Here is a 22,859-nt window from a genome sequence, read left to right as displayed (position 1 = left end):
TCAAGTGCTTTATTTTAAACATGAAAGGAATGATTCACTGTGTCCACATTGTGATTACATTTGTTTATGAATAAGTGTTAAGCATTTCTAGCCACAGTGAGTGAATTTCCATCAACTGATTGACATGTCAATCATCAGAGTAATCATGTGGCTCATTAGGGAAAATGGCACCTGCAGGTATATTGCATGGGTTGTCTAGGGAGTGGAAATGTCCTGATTTTCCTATTATCACTTGTTTTAATTTTTCTGTTGAGAGACATACATATGAAATATATCAATGCTTTTAATTTCATTCTGTTATTTGTATAAAATATTGTGGAACAACAAAAATGTGGCTGCTAACGTTTATCGAAAAATCTTATCATCAACATCATTCAGTTTGCTATAGTTTTTCCTCCGTACGTTAAATTTTAGGGTGAAAAGGTAATCATATTTTGAAAACACACAATAATTATTAGAGTATTCCGACATTTTCTCTTCCGACTTTCCTCTGTTGACCGTAGCCTCTATGTAATTGAAGTGCTTTAGTGCATCATATTATGCATTATAGTGTGTCATCTGTAACAGTTTACCTCCAATTAATGGTTATTATATGTAATGTCAAACTAAAGGAAAATATTTTAATTGCTGCTATCACTGTGCTGAAGCACAACTTTCAATCCAGTGACTGACCTAATCCAAAAGTTTTACCCTGATAAATGTTTTTAATCTCCAGATCTATGGAATTTCTGGTAAATTTGAATATTGAGTGTTTTATTGTGCAATGCAAAATCTTATAAAGGTATTAATTAGGGTACATTAAAGCAAAATCTGTTCAACTTAGGTTGTGCTTTTGTTATTCATTTCATTAGTTTTTTCTACAACTCTTAACAATATCCCGTAATGTCACAGTATTACTAGTTTTTACCAATTCAAGCACAAATATCTCCGAAGTACAAAGATGATGGTATGCCTCAAAACATAGCTAGATTTTGCTTTAGGTAAAGCAATACTAGAAGGTAGGCTGATCGTGCAGATTTAAGTGTTACAACTTCTTGCATATTTTAGCCCTCGCCTTAAAATTTCATTGTTATGATTCAAGTCTCTATGCATCTTGAGCTCATAATTATTGATATTTAGTAGTTAGAATTTCTCAATCCTCAACTCAAATTTATATCGCTAGATAATGAAATGAAATTATTGACTTTGTAATTCCATACACTTTATTTAAAAATATGACCCAGGTTTCGACATTGAAAGCCATCATCAGGTCTCTGTTCATACCTGATGACGTTCAATGTCGAAACCTGGGTCGTGTTTTCAAATTAAGTGTGTGGAATTATGAAGTCAATAATTTCATTTAATTATGTTATGCAAATTCCATTAAGTTATGTTGGAGACAACAAATTATATCTCAAGCTCGCACATACCTAATAATTATTGAAGAAATCCATTAGAAGTTTAGTGGCTATTCATAATAGTTTGATGGTTATTATAAAAAGAACTTCTGTTATTGCTGTGAGTTTGAGTGAACTGGTATTTTTATTTTAAGTGAAGTTATGTCAACTGAAGTTTCTGATGAACTCTAGGTTTTAAAGTTCTAGTAGTCAGTATCTCCCCTTCAGAGAAGAAACTTGGTAAACTTCAAAACAGTCTTCATTATATGAGCTCCCTTTGCAGATATTTCAATTTTATTTACTGGGAAAATTATTCTACTTTCAATTGCGCCAGTGACTCAGATTGACAAATAATTTGCTGTGCCTTCTTAATTCTGAAATTTTATATGCTTTTGTAAGCTACCAAATCTTCTCTTAATTGGGTGATGCAGCAAAATTAAAAAGTCATGCAATGTAATGTGGGGCGACAAATTGTCCATCTCTGCATCTTTCTCCCTTCCCATATCCGTTTTGGGCTCTTCTCCTTGCAGATCCGAGACTACTACTGTTCGCTGCTTCAGTGTGGGTGACTGCGGCCTCGCGGCTACACCACTGCCACCCTCCTCCCTCTCACCATTTTCCCACCATTGTGGCCACGCTCAAGTGCCACAACTCTGTCATTTGCTTCTTTCCAAGTTATATCCTAAAGTCTTGGTCACCAATCAACCTATTTAAGGGGAGGGTGGGAAATTACTAGCAAAAAGTAATAAAAAAATCCAGTTATATGCATACATAAAAAGGGAAAATTTGCAGAGGAGGTGGGTTGGGGCAAAATTAAAGGCATGCCATGATATTCAAAAATTAAAAGCCAAAAAAGTCCTATTTTTTCTCCTCTTAACAATCCAGAAAAAAATTAGGATGAAAGTGTTGTGCATCTGAGGATGTGGTTGGTTCCTGGCTGACTATGAATGTTGAGGAGTGTGTGACATTAGGTAAATATATTGATGCGGGTGCAGTGGTGTGTGGAGAAGTCAGACACTGTGTGACTGGGGTGGCTGGCCAAAATGAGTGGCTGTGGGCTAGTGTTTAGCCTTGTGGCATAGTGCCCATGTGTGATAGTCTATACCTTGCTCAGTGTGATTCATGAGGTATAGGTAATGACAGTGCCTGAGTGAAGTATGCTTGCCCAGGGGGAGAGAGTTAGTATAATTGCTGTGTGCCAAGGAAAAATCTTTTCCTTAATTCTTTTAAAGAGAAGAAATTGTCCTCTTATGGCCCAAGATAACTTCCTTGTGTTTCAAAATGTCTACTCTGATTGGTTTACATGAAGAATCAATATTTTTTTCCAAATCTTACTTTTATTAATCTTGGTGATAGCATCTGGAAAATGGGAAGGTGAGTGCTGCAAATTTTATTATAACTTACAAAAATGTATCTGTTGTATTTTCTGATTCCAAAAGATGATGGAAATAGCTTCATTCCCCATCTATCTCTCTCTCTCGACTTTCCCCCAATTTCTCAGTGATATAATCAAGTTGTGAAAGAAGAGGAGGAAGATGATCCAAGAGTGCATTAAATTGTGTGATTGTGTGATACAGGGAACCTTACTTTAAATGGTAATGTTCAGATGCCTCTCTCTCCATGCGACATCCTAAAGCATGGCCTGAAAACATAAGTGTGCCTGATAGCATCATAGTGAAACGAGTGTGTGATACAAAAAAGTCAACCAAAATTGGTTAGTAAGTAAGGTAATAATCTAAAGGGTCCAGATTGTTTGGCACGATTACAAGCCATGTAGCAAGCATCTGAGTGAAAAGTTTTAAAAGTGTATTGTTCAACAAAATTCCTTTTATGGACTCAAAATTTTTAATCTTGATTTAATTTTGTCTTAAGTCTTTCAAGATTGGTTACTACAATGAAGTTTAAATATATCACCTTCAAACTTTTCACTTGTTTCCTGTCATGTAAACCTAAACTGTTTCTCAAGAAAGTTGCTCACTGCTTGTACCAAAACTCTTTTTAGAGGTAACACATACATACAATTCTTTAATGGTATTTCTGGCCATGTTAAAAGAAAATGCTTCCCTTAGGTGGGATTGTTAATTTACTTGAGGTTTTTTGTGGACCTTTTAACATATCTTTACATCTGTGGTGGGTGAACAGAATGGCCTACTTAAACACAAACATCTTGGCAATGTGGAGTCATACAATTTCTTAGCGTGGAAGGAAATATGTGCACTAAAACTAGCACACTCCAAGTTGTCTCTAAAAAGTGCCTTGATTATAAAAATGTACTTATTTATTTTTTCTGTTATGAATGTATTCATTTTTCTGTGATGCACAATTGTTACAACAATTGTCTTTTAATTAGCTGACAAGGATGTAATATTAGTTACCTCTTTGTCAAAACATCTTTACAATGAACATTCTTTGCATCCAACCCCCATAATATTTTGGGTGTGATTGGCTGCTTTTCTCAGAAATTGCCAAAGATTTTCTTCAACTTTGGGATATAATTGTATGTATGTGTAAAATGTGTTACTTTTTTCTTTATTTTCATTGTCCTTTGGAAAAAAATGTTCCATATGGTTAGCAAAATTTATTGGTGCAGCACTGTATGTGAATAATTCACAACATCAAGTCACATATGTAGCTGAAATATTCATTGGCTTAATGTTGATGTTGCAACACTGAATTTTCCAACATGAGCTGATCCAGTGGTTGGCAATGGGCCCACAGTATACCTTACTGCTACACTGTTTGATAATCAGGGAATATTTGTGCGATTGTAGGTGTGGATGTGCTTGCATATCAGACTGGGTCCTATAAATGAAATGATGATTCCATCTCTTTTCCCCTCTTGTTTTAAATAATTTTTTGATTGTTAAACTAAAAATTCTATATTGATTATATTCCCAGTTACATATATTATAATTATTATTATTCTATCATTAAAGCTGCCAAAAAGGGTTATTTAAAGTACCAAATATTTCTGATGAAACTCAGCCTGATAGTAATTAGTCTGGGTATGACCCTCCTATTTAATTATAACATTCCCTTTTAAATTCAATGAAGTAGGTGCGAGTCAATTTTTGTAAAGAAATATTAAAATTCGGGTACAAGAAGAGTGGGAGAAGGGAGAGCACACCTGTGATTATTTCTTGTCTGCATGATATTGCGTCCGAGGTGTGTGTATGTGTGTGATAGTATTTTTTTTATTCAAGTTTATTATTTTGTATCTCATTTTCTCAGGTGTGTCTTGTTTGAATGTGATGTATGAGTGTGATGACTGTTTTTTTATTGTTGTTGTAGAATGAGTATTTGAAGTTATGCTGCATTGTATCAATGAGAAGAAATGAAAGTATGTTTGTGTGTTGATAGTAAAGTGTGATCGTGATTATTAATTTCTTCATGAAGAATGAATATTGTCCATATGCCCAGTTAGTGTGGTCATTATGTATGGGTGCTATCTTGTTGAATGCTTGTTTTGGTGGGTTAATTTTTTTCGGAGTTCCCTCAAAATTTGGGAATATACTTTCATTACACTTAAAAAAAAAAGTCCAATGCCAAATTTACCATGATTTGGTTTTTTGTCAACAGATCCATGAAAAGCTATAGCATTCACAATGAGACTGCCCACACAATTAAGTGAGTGTATGCCATCAGTTGAATGTCTGAGGTGTAAAACTGAATCCTGTGTGGAAATGGTGGGTGAATGATTGCTGGCTTAGCATGGAGCATATGTGGTGAATGAATATGTGGTAAATGCTGCATTTGTGCGCTGTGTGCACGCATTAGTATGCTTGAGAAGTGCCATTTGATTAAGGATAAATTTAAGTAACGGTAGCCAGGCATTCATGAAGTATTTGTAGCGGCAAAAATTAAGAATGTGGTTGAGCTCACAAGAACTCTGGGGCTGATTGAAGGTTGTAGAGGTAGGCACAAGTTGGGGATATTTGCAAACTCCTGTGTATAAATATATATTTTTTGTTCTTTTTCTTGTGGCTTATGTCCCAGCTTCTGCCATTTCTTCCATCCTCTACAACCTTTATGGAGACATGTGCCCCTTCCCATCTTCATTGGTAATTCAGAGGGAGTAGGTAGGGGTAAAAGGGAGTCATCTAAAATTTCTTGAGTCATTAGTGTTTTCTTTGCCCTAAATGGCCCTCCAGTTGATTAGATTGTCTGCCAAATGCTTCATTTTTAATGCCATGAATTTATGTCACAGGGAAATTTAGAGGAGCAAAAATATTCCTGTGGTTTTAAGATAAATGAATACATGTTTGTAAGTATTGCCCTCTGAGATCATGTTTTAACTATTCATTGCTGAGATTAGCAATTTTCTGTAACTCATAATAATTTGAATTGCTCAGAAGCACTTATTCTTTCTTGTAGGGTGACAACTTTAGTTCTGTAATGAAAGTTAATAAATATCTTGTCAAGTTATTGGGTATTTTATTTTGAAAGATTTATTGTTTACTGTTTGATTGTCGCATATCATTACCGTCAGTATTGGCTTGGGAAAAATGTGCATCATTTAAACTTCCTATTTGTAGCTGAATTGAAGTATTTATTATTTATATGCTAATGCCCCTTACATCCTTTCATTTTGTACAAATTATTCAAACTAGTTGTGCATGTGTTTTAAGTGTACATAAAAGGACATTATTAGATTTAAAATCACACCCCGAACACTTAAATTATGAGTGACATGATTACTTTTAAAAAATGGTAATTATATTATTTGTGTAAAGTTTTAGTGTTTTTTTATGTGCACCGTTTGTTTTGAAAATCTCCATTAATATTAATATTTACAAACTTATTTTTGTCCCCCTATAGCTTCATTTTCTTGATTCTCAAATACTTAGCATTAGAGAAAACAATCTTTTCTGGTTAAAATCCATTGTCCGACTAGATTACTTAATTTTTTTATTGGAAATGTTCCATTAACCTTGTATTTTCGTCATACAGTTAAATGTATAATCTTTACTTGTATTGTCCAGGTAGACATTATTGTAATATACCTGTAGGATGGTCTATCTGCCATATATTCTTTCATATTGTGAAAGTGTTCACTTTTCATAATATGATGGTAAAACCAGTCAATGTTGACAATTAATATATCATCCATTGTTTTAACAGTGGCATTGCAGGTTAAAACTCAGTTTTATCAATCTCATGTATAAAAGAGGAGACTGGGGAAGGTGGAGGGGGGGAAATGCACTGATGCAGTTGAAACTAGAGTAATTCCCTAACAGTGCCCTTCTTTCCCCCCTCCCTCTAAACCACGAGCACACTCTCCTCCAGTATTATTACCCATCATTGGTAAACCTTCCCCACCATCCTATTCTTTTATCTTCCATAACATCCTCCCTACTAGTTACATTTCTCTATTATTTTTTATGATCTATGCCTACTTGGATGCCAGTGTCCATTATCTAGAATTCATAATATGCAATGGGAATTCCAAGAGGTGGCATAGTTTTTATAAATGTTCTCATTGTAAAGTATCTTAGCATTTTGTTTGTGTATAATTCAGGGCCATAATTAAAAACTTTCAGGATTCTGCTCTGTGATTTTCTGCCTTATCACCAGTAGTATTTTCTCACCCTCACCTTCTTCCCCTTCAGGCTGACTTAAAAGGTGCATTCCAAAAATGTATGATCTGTTTTTGTAGCAGGACACTTCAATGTCCTCTCTTCAGTATAGATGAGTCAGTAAAAAATCTTCATTTTTTATTCATCTGTAGATCCTCGTTCTCAAATGATTCTTAGTGTGGTCCTGGAAAGATTTTCCAGTGTATTGATTTAAACGTTTACCAAAATTCCTACAAAGATACAGGTTATTTGTTTTTGTCATAAAAGTTTTTTGAAAAAAATGTCGAATTTGATCTATCTTTTGATGACTTGTAATTCCATTATTTTTGTAACAACTTGATTAGTATTTTAGAAAAATATCATGAAATTGAGTGGTATTCACATTTTTAGTGGCCAAAATAGGAACATGTAAATGGCAGGAAATTTGTATTTAAATATCAAATATTTGGGATTAGTTTTGCTGGTTAAGCAGATAATTTATTTTATAAGAGATGGTCTCTTTGACGGCTACTGCCATGAGAATGATCTAAAATAATTTAATTTTAAATAATTAAATTCTGAAAAAGAATAACTTAAAAGGAATTCAAGGACTTATCGTTACCACACCAATGGTACATTGAAGGACCTGTTAATAAATTTTTCCGTTTAAATAACTATGAACATTGAGAAAGCCTTTGAAGACTCTGAGGTCACCATCTTATTATGAAGGGCATTAATTCAATAGTTACTATTCTCCAATACAACTGAGGAATTTGTTCTGTACTTTGTATTGTACTGTAGTTCTCAAATCCAAATTGGGATTTTTAATGTATGCTCAGGTTCATAAGATAATCAGTCCGGTAAACAGCAAACAAAACGTATTAAGAAGTTTTCAAGTTTATTTATGAATTATGTTTTACGGGTGGAAAGTAGGAATGTGACAACATTTCAAGTGGGTACTATTCCGAGGTTGAGAAAATTGTTTGCTGTAACCTCGCTGTAGAAAGCAATTTTAGTGTATAATTTTATTATTGGCATTACGCAATGCAATAAAGTACAGACTGGAAGTATTGAAAGTAATTCTCGGCATGTCCCCGTATTAGTGCCTTTCAAACTAATTTTGATTACCTTGGTAAATATGAAGATCGACGTAAAGAAACGAAGGGTGCGTTTCAAAACTCACTGGCTGTACAGCCTTGAATCGAAACGGCACTGCCACTGTAGTAGTAGCCAGGGTGTATTTCAAAACGCTCTACAATGATGCTTACCTTTCCGCGGGAAATTAATGGCCATTTCTATTAAATGTAACATATTTACAAACTGAGAAAGAGCCAAACATCGCACGTATTCCAAAGAAGCTGCGGGTGTTGCCGTTACTTTTGACGGAGTCGTCCGTTAATGTGCATTTTAATGCAATAATTTCAGAGTAAAAATCAATCGCCTTGAGCGGGATTCGAACCCGGATCCCTCAATTCCCGGTCGAATGCTTTTGCCTGTTAAGCTATCGAAGCGTCCTGAAACTTTGGGGTCTTTAAAGGAACAATATGTTGTAACGAAATGCCGTACATGCAATGTCACAGGCATTCGTAGTAAATTGTTTATGATTCCCTTAGCCCGGCCGAAGATTAGTAATTTTGTATTCACTAGTAAACTTGTTATATCGTTTGTATATACGTTTTTCTGGAGGTGAATGGGAAAATATTTGTATAATCATAATTTAGCACAACATATTCATATTTTTGTGTAAGTCGTTTATAAGGGTAATGTCGCACAGCACCAAAGTGAACCTGTGTATTTTGCTTCAGAAGCGAACGAGTAAAATGATTAATATCATGGATCCTTTTAATATTATTCCTTCACATCAGTGATATATTTGTAGATCAACTATTAAACATTCATTTTTACAGTACACGCCGGAAAAAATTCGTTTCCATTGGAAAATAGAACGTGTCAGGATTTCTTCCTAGAGATAACCTTGGCACGTAGCCTATCTTCTTCATATATATATATATATTTATATAACAATTAAAAATCAATCCGATGGTCGGTTTGGTGGGTGACGGCAGTTCACCCAATACAAGCCCCCACGGCGTGTGAAATTCACAAATCAGGGTGGGGGAGCCCTTTCTGTACCTGTGCCGGCTATAGTTTCCGAGAAAGATCTGGTACTCAAAAATCACACCTTGAAGCCGAGGGTGCCCAGAGAGGATTGCCCGGCAATCGAACCCAGGTCATCCGTTAGCCCAACGCTCTACCCCTGGACTATATATGTATATATTGCAGAAGAGTGAGAATATTTACTGTCAAGTGGGGGTAGGAATTGGCAATTAAAGCTTCTTTATGATCAGAAAATTTTCAATTGCTTTGTAATTTCATATATATTTTGTGCGTTTCCGGTTGTTATGTAACGACATGAGGTGTTCATTGGTCGTGGACTCTATTTGCTGTTGTTAGCATCGTACATATGCCGTTATTAGAAAGTTAATATTTAAACAGTTTCAATTATTCTTCGTAAAGTTAAACAGCCGATATATGAATATTGAGACAGTTGCAAGGTCTGTCCCAAAAGTAGTCTTATTTTTTCCAAGATAAACGGACGGACGGGCGGCGGTTTCTCTAGCTGGGTTCGAAGGACGGGAGTCTCAGAAAAGGCCGGTGGCGGTTGTCTCCCAGCCTTTGCGGATAGTTTGTCTACGAAATCTCTATAATGCAACGCTCCGTCTTGAACCGGTTATTGGAACAACCTACGCCATCAAATTTTGCATGACACTGGGCAAAACCTGGAATGAGACTCATGACATACGCAAGGTAGCTTATGGTGATAACGTCATGGGTAGTTCGGGTGTTTTTCCTGGAGGTTAAGAGGGGATGTTGAAGACGCCGAACGTTCAGGACGCCCTTCAACCTCAAAAAATGACGAAAATATTTCAAGAGGGAAGGTTTTGTTGGACACGGATCGCAGATTAAGTGTTTGCATGGTTTCTGATGAACTTTGCATCCCTAGAATTGTTGTACATCGACTTGTGACCGAAAACATGGGCATGAGAAAGATATGTGCGAAGTTGGTACCGCGAGTGCTCTCGGACGAACAAAAGGAAACTCGCAAGCGGATCTGCCAAGAGCTTCTCGACCATGTGAGTGAGTATCCAAATGTTTTAGACAGTGCCCCACCAGACATCTTCCTCTTCCCCCGCCTCAAATGAGTGCTGAAAGGACGTCACCACAGCTCGGTGGAAGCGTTACAATGGCCGTAACGAGGGAGCTTAGCATCATTCCGGGCGCCGCCTTCCAGAAGGCGGTACGAGGCGTGGAAAACCCGCTGGCAGCGGTGTGTGGACGCGCAGGGGTGCTACTTCGAAGACTTTTTGAGTGAAAGTATCAATTCTGTAATTTTTTTAATCGACTCAGGCCTACTATTGGAACTACACAGGTTTTTTCATAAATTTTAACAACTGGAGCTAACCGCAGAGCATAAATATTAAGAAATAGTGCATGGGTCCTTTTTATTAGCTCAAGTGTTGCAAATTCTGCATTTTTCTGATGTACCTGCCCGATCTTTATCACAAAACTGCTGCTAGTATGCGGTGATAACGGCGGTAGATTTCACGTTCAGCGTCATCACTGTGACGTTTAACTCCATAAACACACGGTTTCGTCTTGACTTATGAAAATAATCGGCAGCGCTGGGGGTGAATTTTAAAACGAACTAACAGTAACGAATTTCGGGTTACAATTTGGCTTCCGCGGCGATTTATCTTTTCTTCCTATGTTCCGCCATGATTCGATGTGTATCTCACTCTTATTTTTAGTTCATTTTACGTTGGCATTCCTTGCAGTAAATGTAAAAATCATCTGAGTTTCACCACTCATTGGGCAATGTGTAAAAGTGTCCATCTGCAGTGTTCCCATGCGTCATATGACGTCGGGACAATTTGTTTATGTAAGGATTAAATAGTTTTGATTTTTCACATTAAAAATTCAGTAATGCTTTGGCATGTATACTTCTCCCAACATTTTTTTAAATAATGCTAAGTGCAGTAAGTATTTTTCAGCATGAACTTGATTCGTCTATTTATACTTTCTATAATTCATGCCTCACGTTTTCCCATGGGACCAATTATGCTTATTTTAAAAGGTTAACATTGCCTTAGTTAACTCAATATAATAGTCGTAGTAAAAATGGCCATTCCTCCAAGGCCTGAAAACCATTAGGACAATGTAAACAAGGGCGTATTTCTCAAAAGAGGCAATAAAAATGTAATATTTACCGGTTTTCAGGAGAGGGTTATTCCGGATATGATTTGACATCAGTTATCCGTTGGAAATTAGAGTTATAACATTTTATTCCACGCTGTGATATTATCTGAATGTAACCAAAGTTAGAGCAATTAATTCTCTCAGGACTGCTGCTGTCGAACTACACTTCAACTGTATAAAATAAAAACTAAGTCAATTATATAAAGAACAGCGTGAAGTACCGCTGATGGCATTAGTTTGTGAAGGTCAAGAGAATTAAGTAACCAAAAATTGAAAACTGACCATCCTCTCGGGGAATACTCTCACCGGACATTATATGGCCGAAAACGAGATTATCCTCACAGGGATGACAGTTCTGTCAGTCCTCATTCAAAATCAACCTGGGTTGCCTTTGAAATCATGAAGCTCTGGTGTGCGAGATTCAGCTTCCCGAGTCAAGTTTTCATTGCTCAATTTGTTCCCCTTTCCCTACTTGTCGCAGTCCTTCCCATTGGTGGCCCACGTCATGGGCCTGTGACGCGGACATGCGCCTAACAGTGCATGCCGTGCAGTTTTCAATGATGTGAATGGGATGAATTACGGGGGCGATGAATGCGGGGAATCGAAAATACCAAGCCTTTCATCAATGAAGTTGGTATTAAGCAACCGCCGAGTTGGTAGCATAATACCCACGGTAACAAGCAATGTATGGCAAACCCTAGGCAGGTCAGTCATCAGTCACTCATGGGTACCCGAAATTTCTGGCTTGGTGATGTAATCGATGTTAGCCCTCGCTTCTCGTCTTACCATTGCCTCTGTCTTCCTTTTCCCTTAAGGTTCCTGCCTTCTCTCGTCGATCTTTTCGCCTGCTATTGTGCTGCTATTTGTTCCTACGTTTATTTTACATCCACCATTAATTCATTTTAATGAGATGAATCTCAAATTTGGATAAAAAATGAGAGCGAGAAAAGTGTATATTAGCGGTGAGAGATAAAGTTTGATCAGTTGTATTAAACAATACACCGTTTTCGCCGCGTTTTACAAATTAGGCTGTAATTTACAGTTAACGATATGACAAATCCATAATTGATTTTTAATACCTTTGTGGTTAAATCGCTTTAATTTGTTATTAATAGTACAAATGAGTAGATTTCTCTTTACTTTCTATTTATTCAGGATCCAATGCATGCAGACGATGGATTGGCCATTGGAATGGGTGATACTATTTCCAGTACCGATTCTTGCCCCTCAGGAGTTGTATGGCCTCCTCGCTAAGTATTTATTCCACCTTCAACCCCTCCCTGCGCTTAAGACTAAATCCCGTTCCTCTTGTCCCAGTATTTTCTACATTTTCGATTTCGTCACAGCGTTCCCCGAGCCACCCCCTGCGACACCGCCGAGACATGGTTAGGTAGTATGTATGCTTCATTTGGGAGACATGTTGCACACTGGAATCGCTTCCCTCAGAGTCGATTTTGCTCTGCCATCAGTTGATGTTTTTAAGAGGCATGCATATACCTTCGTATTTCGTAAGCTTACCTTAGTTAACCTTAACTTAATTATAAAAACAAATTAAATTTAAAAATATCAATTTTACCTTCTCAACCGAGACATTTCAAAGACATCAAGAGCATTGAGAAACTTGGGTAATATTGCCAATATTTAACATTTTGACTACTTCATATTCAATGCATTTTAAATAGCTGGTCCCTATGCAAATGAAGAGACGCTTAGCTTTCCCTCCACAGAGAGATGATGATGCATCTACTTCCTTTATGAAGCTTATTCCATAAAGCAACTCTGTTATTTCGATAATACACATCTATTTAAATAAGGGAACGGGTCACTTGGAACTTTCTGCTCCGATTTTAATGTAAATTTTTGAGTTTAACTAAGGGATTTTTGAATTAATTATCCCCGGAGTGAAGTCTGTGATAATTTTGTTTCAGTATGATTATTTTTTATTTAATTTTAGAAGTTCCTACATACATTAAAGCAGAAATTAATTAGTCCTCCACATGCGCCCATTACTAACAATTATAAACATGAACTTATTTTTAACAAAAGAAATAGTTTTGGGATATTTTTTGGTATTTGAGCTATCATACTGATCCAAAGTTTTGAAGTAACTTTTATAAATTTAATGGGGCCTATTAATCACTCGGCAGAAAACAGACGAGAGGAAAGAATTTCCAATAAAAACAACTCCTTGGCCGGCGGGCCTCATTTCGTTATGTCTGCGTATAGTATTATGCATCAGCCTAAATAAGATTCTGTCGTAATATGTTAATTATCTAAGTATGTCAATTTATGATAAATCCTTAAAATGGTTTTGATATCTTTTAGTGAACTCAGTTGGAAATTATATCCCCGACTAAAGAATCGGGAAATTTGAGTTTATAGGGTTTTATGGTTACCGGTATTTGCCTCGAAATGACCTGGATATTGATGGAGTATGTTCCTGAAGGCAGTTCGTCTTGACTCAGAAAATACGGCAGAAAACGAAGGACGAGGTGACAAAAGCTGAGAACCAGCGAGAGTCCGCATTGGCTGTGACACGCGACTGTTCTTTCCTCCTCCAGGCCCCACCTCCTTTTCCCTCCCTCAACTCCCTCGCAGACGACGGTTTCCACCTCTAATCGCCTCTCTGACGGAGGTCGAAGAAGTCCATGTGTGTGCTACACAGGTATAAACCTTCCAACTTGACACTTTGGTGCACTCGGAATCTTCGGACTCCGCCTGCAGCTGTACAGTCCGCGACTGTTCCCTATCACAGTAAGAATTCATTCTCTCAAAATTTTACCCGTTTGCTTCCGGTATTTTCGAACTGAGATTTCTGTGATAAGATAAATGATTAAGGGCCATGAGCGAATTCTGTTCGCTGTCAGTGGTGATTAGATAAATGGTAGTTTATTTTTAATATCCGAAATATGTATCCGATTTAATTGTTGGTACGAACGTCCTTTGAAATTTGTTGAAATGAATCACTGGGATAAAAAAATGTAATTTTCCGCTAATTCATTCTTAAATATAATGTTAAAATACGAGGTTACCCATCGCATGGAATTTAAATCATCCGAGTTATTTTCGAATCACTAGAAGTTTAACAAGATGAATAGCCCGGAATAATGGACTGAGAAAATTTATTTTCACGCTAGATACATCCTTGGGTGGCAAATTTAGTTGCATTGAAGATTTGAGGAAGATCAACTGACATTTGTTGTAGTAAAGATAAACATTTTTGTTGATATTCCTTCCGCTTCCTCCGGGTTTTATCCTTTTAGGCTGCGGTACTTTTTAAGGGGGATGTAGCAATCCTTTGTATTTGGACAGCAGCTTCATAATGTGTCCTTCAAATATCAGCGTCAATATTAAATTAATATTTCATGGCCATGTAATTAATTTTTACCGCTCGCTAAATTCTTTAAATTGGCAGTGGTGTCAACATTCAAACTTTATTATGCATTGCTAGTGAGACGTCTTGTTACTAAATGCCTTTCGGATATTAATAATGTAGAGGGATGTTAGGGTAATGTACTCCGTTAGTACATTCGACCTAATGTCCGCTCGGAAATGTATTGATTCCGGTTTGAGTTCAATAATTTGCTACTGGATCACCACCTAATTATCTCTACTAATTTGAATTTTGGGTTGATGGCTGTTTATTGTTTTTTATGGTATACTTAAGATAGTGTGTCTGAAGAAGAGGAGTAATTTAAAGCCGATGATAAGGTTATTTGTGTTAAAATTAATTAAAGTTAAGACATGCAAGGGGAAAATAATAACGGTATATCATAAATATTATTTGATAGCTGTGTGAATAAAAATATCCGTTGGTACATATTTAAGAATTTGCTGTTGGATGCATCTTCGAATTTTGTCCGTATTCCTTGACTGCCGTAATCACCCCATGTCGTGATTAACAGAAACATTTTTAAATTTCTTAAAAGCTCATAGCTTATCAATAATTAAATGATAAATTAACCGATTTTCCACCTTTACGATGCATGAATTTCAGGAGTTTTATAGTTGATTCATATCGATAGATACATTCGTTATGCATAATCTTTCATCAGGTAAGGGCAAGAAAATTGTGCTATTTGACCTCGCGCCGGGAATGAAAATTATTTTCCTGAAAATCCCCAATTTCCCCGCGTGTTTTCGGTATTCCCGCTTCACATTCCCTTGTGTCGTACATATGCCATTATAAATAGTGGTCTTCATGCAGCGTTCATGGAGTTAAATAACGGCTGCCCCGTTGACTCTGTCAAAAACGTCATCTCTGATCAAAAACGATCGAATCTTGACTCCTGAGTAGGACGGATAGTTTGTAACCTAGTGGTGTATTTATTAGAATTCACATACAAAAAGGTGTCAGCCGTTGAATGGCAAGAATGGATTAAGTTTTTCAAAAAAGGTGCTGGCCCCGGCTAGGCGTTTCAAGTACCGAGTATCGTGTTTTTACTTTTGTTGATCTTTTGCGGTCCCCTACGTTCCATCTGCTTGAATAGAAATTACTCCCATGTCCCTTTAGAATGTTTGACGGACACTAATGAACTGACATTGAATTATCGACGACCGTCGTAGCCCCTACAATTCCATTCACATGGGTATGTCCCAAACCTAAAACGTAATGGTTAACAGTTCAATGCCTACAAAAGGAGTACACTGCCAATCAATTTCGCTTGATGAATTTAGCTGAGTCAGCAACTGAGCGAATCCGAAAATAGAATAACAGCGTTTGAGCGAACATAATTTTAAGTCAAACTCAGCCAATTTTCGATTTCAAAAATGATCAGAGATTGGATACGTTAACAAAATTCCGTAAGTACCGCGAGCCGAATCTATGTATAGGTGACTATCAATCCAACAGACGTAACGAGTGCTGTTTGAAGCGATTAGCTCTGGATTTCTACTGCTAGATCTACGACTAAATATCTAAATATAATTCGTCAACCCGTATATTGTCAGTGAGCAATTTCTTCGTTCTTCTATGAGCTCATTGTAGCCTGTCTCCTTCAGTCTAACTTCTAAAAATCTCATCGCTGATTCCTTGTCGTTTTTAAGCAGCTTCTTATTGTATGCGCCAAGTACTCATCGTAAGATTATTTTTCAAATGCGTGGCAATTCACAGTTGAGGATGTAGGACACCAGGTCTCCTGGTATCTCGATTAGGTTGCGTGGTAATTTTAGATGGGTTACTTCGTGCGTGACTTGCTTCGGAATTCTGTGTGATCTTGCTTACTATTGGAATGTTGATTTAGAATTAATTATGTATACATAATTACTTTTATTCGTATGATTTGCATATTTTCTGAAAGACTGTGTTTTGTCTCCAACCTTCGTGTATTAAGTTTGTTGGCATTCTATATTTTTTGAAACTCTTACTCCAAATGCAGTTTGGATTTGCATTTTTAACGAATGCCTTACGCATTTTTTTAAAGCATTACTTGAATGCCTTTTTGTATAGACCCAGAATGCTCCATGAGTATTAAAAATGAACTTTGTATGAGGAAATAACATATTCTTAAAAGTTAATCTGATATTACCTCGCTCTTTATGGAAGCAAAATTTTGGCATCGTACTCGGTCCATTTTAAATGCATTTTACTTGGTCGCTGTTATTATACTTATCCCTTTGTGACTAGGTATGTCGAGGTGTTGTGATTTTTTCCCAGTATTGTATCGCAGATCAATCGATTTTGTTGGAGACCCTACTGCTGATTTTACGCAGAGAGTTGATGGGACTTGGAAGTCACAGTCCACGTCATTGTTTGCCTTATTGGAATATCTTCATGTACGAATAACCGGATGTATTTGGTTATTATTCTCTTGCTAACGTCCTAGTTTAGAAGTAATTGGAGAGGCTGAGGCTGCTCTAAGCTATCCTATTATACCTTTGCTTCACTCGATTATTACTTTGCGGTATAGTATTTTAAATTTGACTAACTCCAAAAATATTCACGACATACAGAACTCGTAGGATGGCTTCACTGCAGACAGTTTCCTATTAATACAAGCTAATTGTCGGATAGATAAACCGTACAGGTTAAGGTTGTGGACAGAAGAAGTCGTATTGTCCATTGAACGTATCAAAACAGATATTGTGAACGGCGGAAATTAGTTCGGTCCACTGTATACAGGGTCGCACTCAAAAGTGGTAGGACTGATTTTTTTACAAGAATTTTATTGACGATATACTAACATCGACTTAATAATCTTCAAAGTATGCTCCTTGAGCTGCTACACACTTAGTATAACGTTGCTCCCATTCCCCGTACGCCCGCTGGAAATTTTCTTTGGGGATACCGTTGATGACCCTCGTCGAAGCCTCTTGAACGGCCTTTATCGAGTCAAAACGTCGTCCCTTGAGCTGTCTTTTCATCAGGGGGAAGAAGAAGAAGTCCGGTGGTGCCAGATCGGGAGAATAGGGCGGGTGCGGCAACGTGGCAACGCCGTATTTGGCCAGGAGCTGTCTGACGACGAGCGCGCCATGGCATGGCGCGTTGTCATGATGAAGCACATGGCCAAATCCTGTGAAATAATGCGTTGGACGTTGGATGCAGACAGACCCAACTGCTCTACAATTTCTTCACTGGTTAAGCGTCGGTCTATGTTCAGCAGTGTCCTCACTCTGTCCACATTCGTGTCGGTTCTTGCCGTCGACGGCCGTCCGGAGCGATGGTCGTCTTCAACGAGCTCCCTACCCTCTTTAAACAACTTGTGCCACTCAAATACTGTGGAACGGCTTAAGGCAGTGTCCCCATAAGCCTGCTTGATCATATCGAGGGTCTAAGTTGCCGTCTTCCCGAGTTTCGCACAAAACTTCACGGAATATCGTTGCTCTAAATTCAGATTCATTTTGTTTTTCGACGCGGACAAAAAACTTGCTTCACTAAAAACGGTGTCATCACTCAACGACAGCCCGCAGGCGACTGAGGTTGGTGTTGGTCTGTTGCTAAGAGCCCCCTCCACCGCTCCGTTCGCGCCAGAGAAAATCCGTCCTACCACTTTTGGGTGCGACCCTGTATGGTTCTTTGTAGAGTTAGTCACCGCTTTTATGAGGGACATTCACACTTAGTCAAGAAACAAGGATAAGTATGTTGATAGCAGTAACATTTTAAAAAAACAATGCAATTTTCCACTGGGTGAAAACTTTTATGACTGGAGTTTTAGTTCTTTTTTGGATTTAGTGATACATAGTTTCAATTGCTGTAGTCAAATAGATTGAACCCGAGCTGTAAAACCTTAAAGCTTATATAACACATTTCTTACTCTTATTTATTATATTCAAAATTAACGTAAACAGGTAAGTTTTTTTTGCATTTTATTATAATCATTAGGCCTTTGAGGTAACGGGATGAACGTAGGCTGTTGGGATGTGGGTGTGGTGGAGAATGGAAAAAATTGGACAGAGAGGAAAAATTAAAAGCGGAAGTTTTAAATAGAGTGGGCGAAGAGAGGAAGTTACTGAGGGAAATCCGAAAAAAGCAGAGCACCTAGATGGAAGAAATAATGAAAGCTAATGTTATGCTGAATTGCCGTAGTAGAAGGGAGAACGCTTGGAAAGCGGGATAGAGGAAGGAAGGGAGGGTTCCCAATGATCGTTAGGGACCCTCCAAAAAATCTACCTTAAAATTAGTAGAATACGTTGATTGATTGATTGAATCATGAGGGGACTGAAAAACAATGCATTAACGATTAAATCCCTAAGCGGGATAAAACCGACCTATCTGGGAATCGATCCCGCGACCTCTGCGTAGCAAGATAGGGTCCTCCTATTGTCAATGTCCTAATGTCAATAGGATTATCCTATTGTCCAACTCTCCTATTGTTAATTAGCTAAAAATATTGATTCTCCTTCACCAAATATTGTGAATTTTTTCTCGTTCCTGAGATATTGATTGGATGGAGATTTAAATCGGCGTACCTTCTATGGATGGATTTCGCCAAAGTTTGGCTTTATGTTTTGTCTGTAAACGAGTAAATCAGACGGGTGACTGGTTTTTTTAAGCCGGGTGAGTTCCTCCCGGTCTTCCACCTCGGATTCTCCATCTCCGTGATGAGCGTCTCGCCCCAGTCATACAAACGTCGGCGGTGATGGAACACTTGAGTCGGTGGAACACCCGAGAGGTATTCACTCTGCACATACGTCGAGAGAGCATCATATTTTAAGCCATTTTCCATTTTATATAAAATTCTAATCATTCCTAAGTTAATCAATGCCAGCTTTTTGAATAAATACTAAGTTAAACATTAACCGTCTTTAATTGCCTTGTAAAACTATTCTTGAGTCAATGTGGGGAAGTGCATAATTAGGAGATAGGTAAGGCGTTTTTTTATCTGAAAAATTTCTATTTTAGAACCCTGGTTTCGACTAGAAGGTCCTCATCAAGGCTATTCTCGCCTTAAGAATGAATTGTTAGTTAAACTCGGATCCTGCTCAAATAATAGATGTCACTATATTCTAAGTCAGTATATTTTTATGTCAATATACGGGTGTATGCCTAATACCCTGTTTTAACAAGATGCCACCCAACCACTGTTTATTCCTGCCATAAATGTCTAAAATAAATTAATATATAAGTGCGCGGACATTGCTGTGAAAGTACACATTGTATTCTTGACTCAGTTTGTGGGCACTAGAAAGAGAAAGGAACATTCATATAATATTCAGTCATCTCAGCTATTTTCCAACAGAATTGGGGAATTTCTCGCCGATTATTTGTTTGGAAATTGTTACTATGTGGTCACGGAAGAAATTCTTAGCTAACTTTGATCCATCATCAGCTAAGATTGCCCTGAAAAAATACTTTCAAATATGATGTCAATCTGATGATATTGTATCGTGTCTTCTGCAAAGGTGGAGTTTCATAAAAAATAGTAGGTATACTATATAGAGAGCAATTTGAACCACATGAAATTAATCTGGTACATCGAGAATAGGCGAGGAAATTTTAAACACATATTGTAGCCATCTTCTCAGTATTGATTATTAATTCCAAAATATTGAACAATAATTTGCCAGCAGCAGGGATACAAGTGTCTAGAAGTGGAAAATACCTGGTGCTAATTCTTTCAGTACTTCTGTTCGTCTTTGTTCCAAATCGGGGCATTTATTAGTTGTAAGTCACTGTAATTGTTTAGGTAGATCTTTCATTTTATTATTACATAATTGATTTCTGGGAGGGTTCAATCACATTTGGAAGATATTTGGTTCATAGTTGCTGAAAATAATTGTAAAAGTTTTTTAAACATGATCTTTCCCCATGTTATACTTAACTGGTGATGTTATGTTGTTTAATTACACAACGGTTAAACGTTTACCATGCGATAGCAGACGAATTTCACGTGTTGAGTTTACTTGCAGTTACTTGAGTTTATATTCTATTGTTTCAGGCTTCACTTCGTGGAAGTATTTAATATCCATACTAAAAAGAAAGACTCGTACTTTTCCACCGATTTTATTATACGGTACAACGCGTTTCACCGACTTGCGGCATCATCTGGTACAAATTTGCAAAACAGACAGAGGAAGCATATATACCCTCAGGACAGAGTGGGGGCGGGGAGGGTTGGAAGGATTTGAGAGGGGTGGGGGCTCGCAGGTGCATTGATGGATTGTTTTGACCATTTCCAGGCTAGTTTTTCTGAGAGGAGTGGAGTCCCATACCCCTCCCCATTGTTTGTTATTCTGTCTGACTTCTGTGTAATATCAGAGTTTGCAAGCAGTTCTAATTCATGTTTTACTAAAAATGTTAGTATAATCCATTTTATTCCAACGTTATAGGAGAATCTAGAGAAACTTATAAACGGTCTTAGCAACCCGTTTGGTGTATGTTTTTGGAGCTCTTCGATACAAATAAAAAAATAGTTACCACCAATCTATTGTATACTTAAGGTCACACAGCTCCCAGGAAAGGTAATCCAAGGATATGCGATTGGAAAATTCGACATTCACACGTTCCTCTCTCTAAAAATTAGTATTTTATTATTGGAGCGCAAATGTGTGCGACAAAGCGATATTGTTTGTCAAACATCCTCACAAGTAAATGCGATTTTGGTCTAAAAGCAACAATAGCAAAATGACTATGATACGAGCGAAGTTCATTTAAAGGAATGAACTGATACAATTTCACTAATCCTTCAAATTATTGAATCAAATTATAAAAATGCGCTATGAAGGAAAAACAGGAAGTAATATCGAAAAAGTTACTTCAATGTCATGTTTGCAATTGTGACAGAAAGAATTCTACCCACGGAATATGCAAAAACTATTTTTCCGCCATAAGTAAAGGTCAAATGTCGACCTATAACAAATTTATTGGAGAAGTGAATACTCGAATTTGGCTGCGCCAGAACTTACTAAAATTTTTCGAAAGCATAAAATGTTTATTATTAGTTCATTTTTCTATACTGTCAGCAATTGGCGCTTTATAATGAACGAGAATGATCAACAAACCAAATGAGTTCGGCAGCGGCATAGAAAACTTAGTTTTTCCTCAAAGGATGAATAACGGTGATAATACTGAAATTTCCAGGGTTATGGCCTCTAAAAATCCCCTGGAAAAAATGTAACCTGATTCCCAAATGTCCCTAGTTAGATACTAAAAATTCTCTAAAACCAAATATTTTCAGCTTATTTCCATTGAAGGCAGATTCATAATGTTCTGTGAAACAACCAAAAAAAGACAGCAACCTGAAACTTTAGCTATGTAGGATTCCTGAGTTCGAAGAAACCACTTCCGAAATTTCTTCGATTTGATGGGCATGTGAAACTGTTTTCAGTCCTTTTCAGGACCATTTTTTTACTTAAAATAAAAAGTAATCTCTTAAAGGACTTTAGACTTGGGCTGTAATGCCATTACAAAGTTGAAGATTATTTTGTCAATATTTTCTCACATATCCTTCGAAATTTTGCGGACAATATTAACGAATGAAGATTTTTTTTGTTTCGAAAGGTCAGTCTCCATAGATAGATCTCGTGTCGTTCTCGGTTAGTTATGCTGGATTACAATTGGTATTGAGACATCCTTTCGCAAAGTACAGTTATTATTAATAATTATAAACATTAGTAAACTTTTGAATAATTGGCAGTCACTTTACCCTGTCTAGTAGGTTATGAAAGCACCCTTTGGTGGAATGGTTTGAGGGAAAGACAGTTACGTTTGTGGGGAGATGATTATACGTATGATTGCATTAATGCCCCGTGGGCTATTTTTATGCAAGGTTTCACACTTTATTTTATATATGCCAATTTGTTTCAGTTGCTTAAATTCTTTGAAATCTACCGGCTGTATGCATGCAAGCACCATGGATGTTAAATAATAAAGGTGAATTGCAAGGAATTCCAGGACTTCTGCATGGCATAAGGAAATGTAAATGATGCTTTAATTTATTGCTAGAATACCAAAGACTCCGACTACTGTTATGCATCGAAATGGGTTTTTAAAATTATGATTTTCATCTTTATCAATAGGTTATTATAAGTCCTCGGAAAATTAGTTTTATTTTAATGAATTCACTTTTTATATTCAATAGTTTTTCACTCATTATTCTATCAACTAAGTACGTGTTTCTCTCTTATTCGCACAAAATCTGAAAACATTGAATTAAAGCTATATGCAAGTTCACCTTATATCTTATGGCTGGAGGGAAGAGTTCTATTTTGTGGGGAATCAAAGTAAAATGCT

At 37.0% G+C, this 22,859-nt stretch overlaps 2 protein-coding genes across 3 annotated transcripts in view; both read left to right on the top strand.

The window, feature by feature from the left end:
- Positions 1 to 5,801, top strand: part of Fs(2)Ket (Importin subunit beta Fs(2)Ket) — a 36,919-nt gene extending 31,118 nt beyond the window's left edge. For both annotated transcript variants that reach the window (XM_071593386.1, XM_071593385.1), the window contains one exon: positions 1,907 to 5,801. In XM_071593386.1, the coding sequence (XP_071449487.1) occupies position 1,907 (1 nt within the window). In that variant the 3' untranslated portion in view covers positions 1,908 to 5,801. The remainder of the gene's footprint in view (positions 1 to 1,906) is intronic.
- A 7,993-nt stretch (positions 5,802 to 13,794) lies between these two features.
- The window catches only part of CarT (Carcinine transporter), a 48,964-nt gene continuing 39,899 nt past the window's right edge, over positions 13,795 to 22,859 (top strand). Inside the window, exon 1 of the mRNA XM_071593384.1 lies at positions 13,795 to 13,942. The gene's annotated coding sequence lies outside the window, so the exon portion shown is untranslated. The remainder of the gene's footprint in view (positions 13,943 to 22,859) is intronic.

The sequence above is a fragment of the Hetaerina americana genome, unplaced genomic scaffold (genome assembly GCF_022747635.1).
Source record: "Hetaerina americana unplaced genomic scaffold, ioHetAmer1.1.p SCAF_1, whole genome shotgun sequence".
Classification (NCBI taxonomy): domain Eukaryota; kingdom Metazoa; phylum Arthropoda; class Insecta; order Odonata; family Calopterygidae; genus Hetaerina; species Hetaerina americana.
This window is presented reverse-complemented; position numbering and strand designations above follow the sequence as displayed.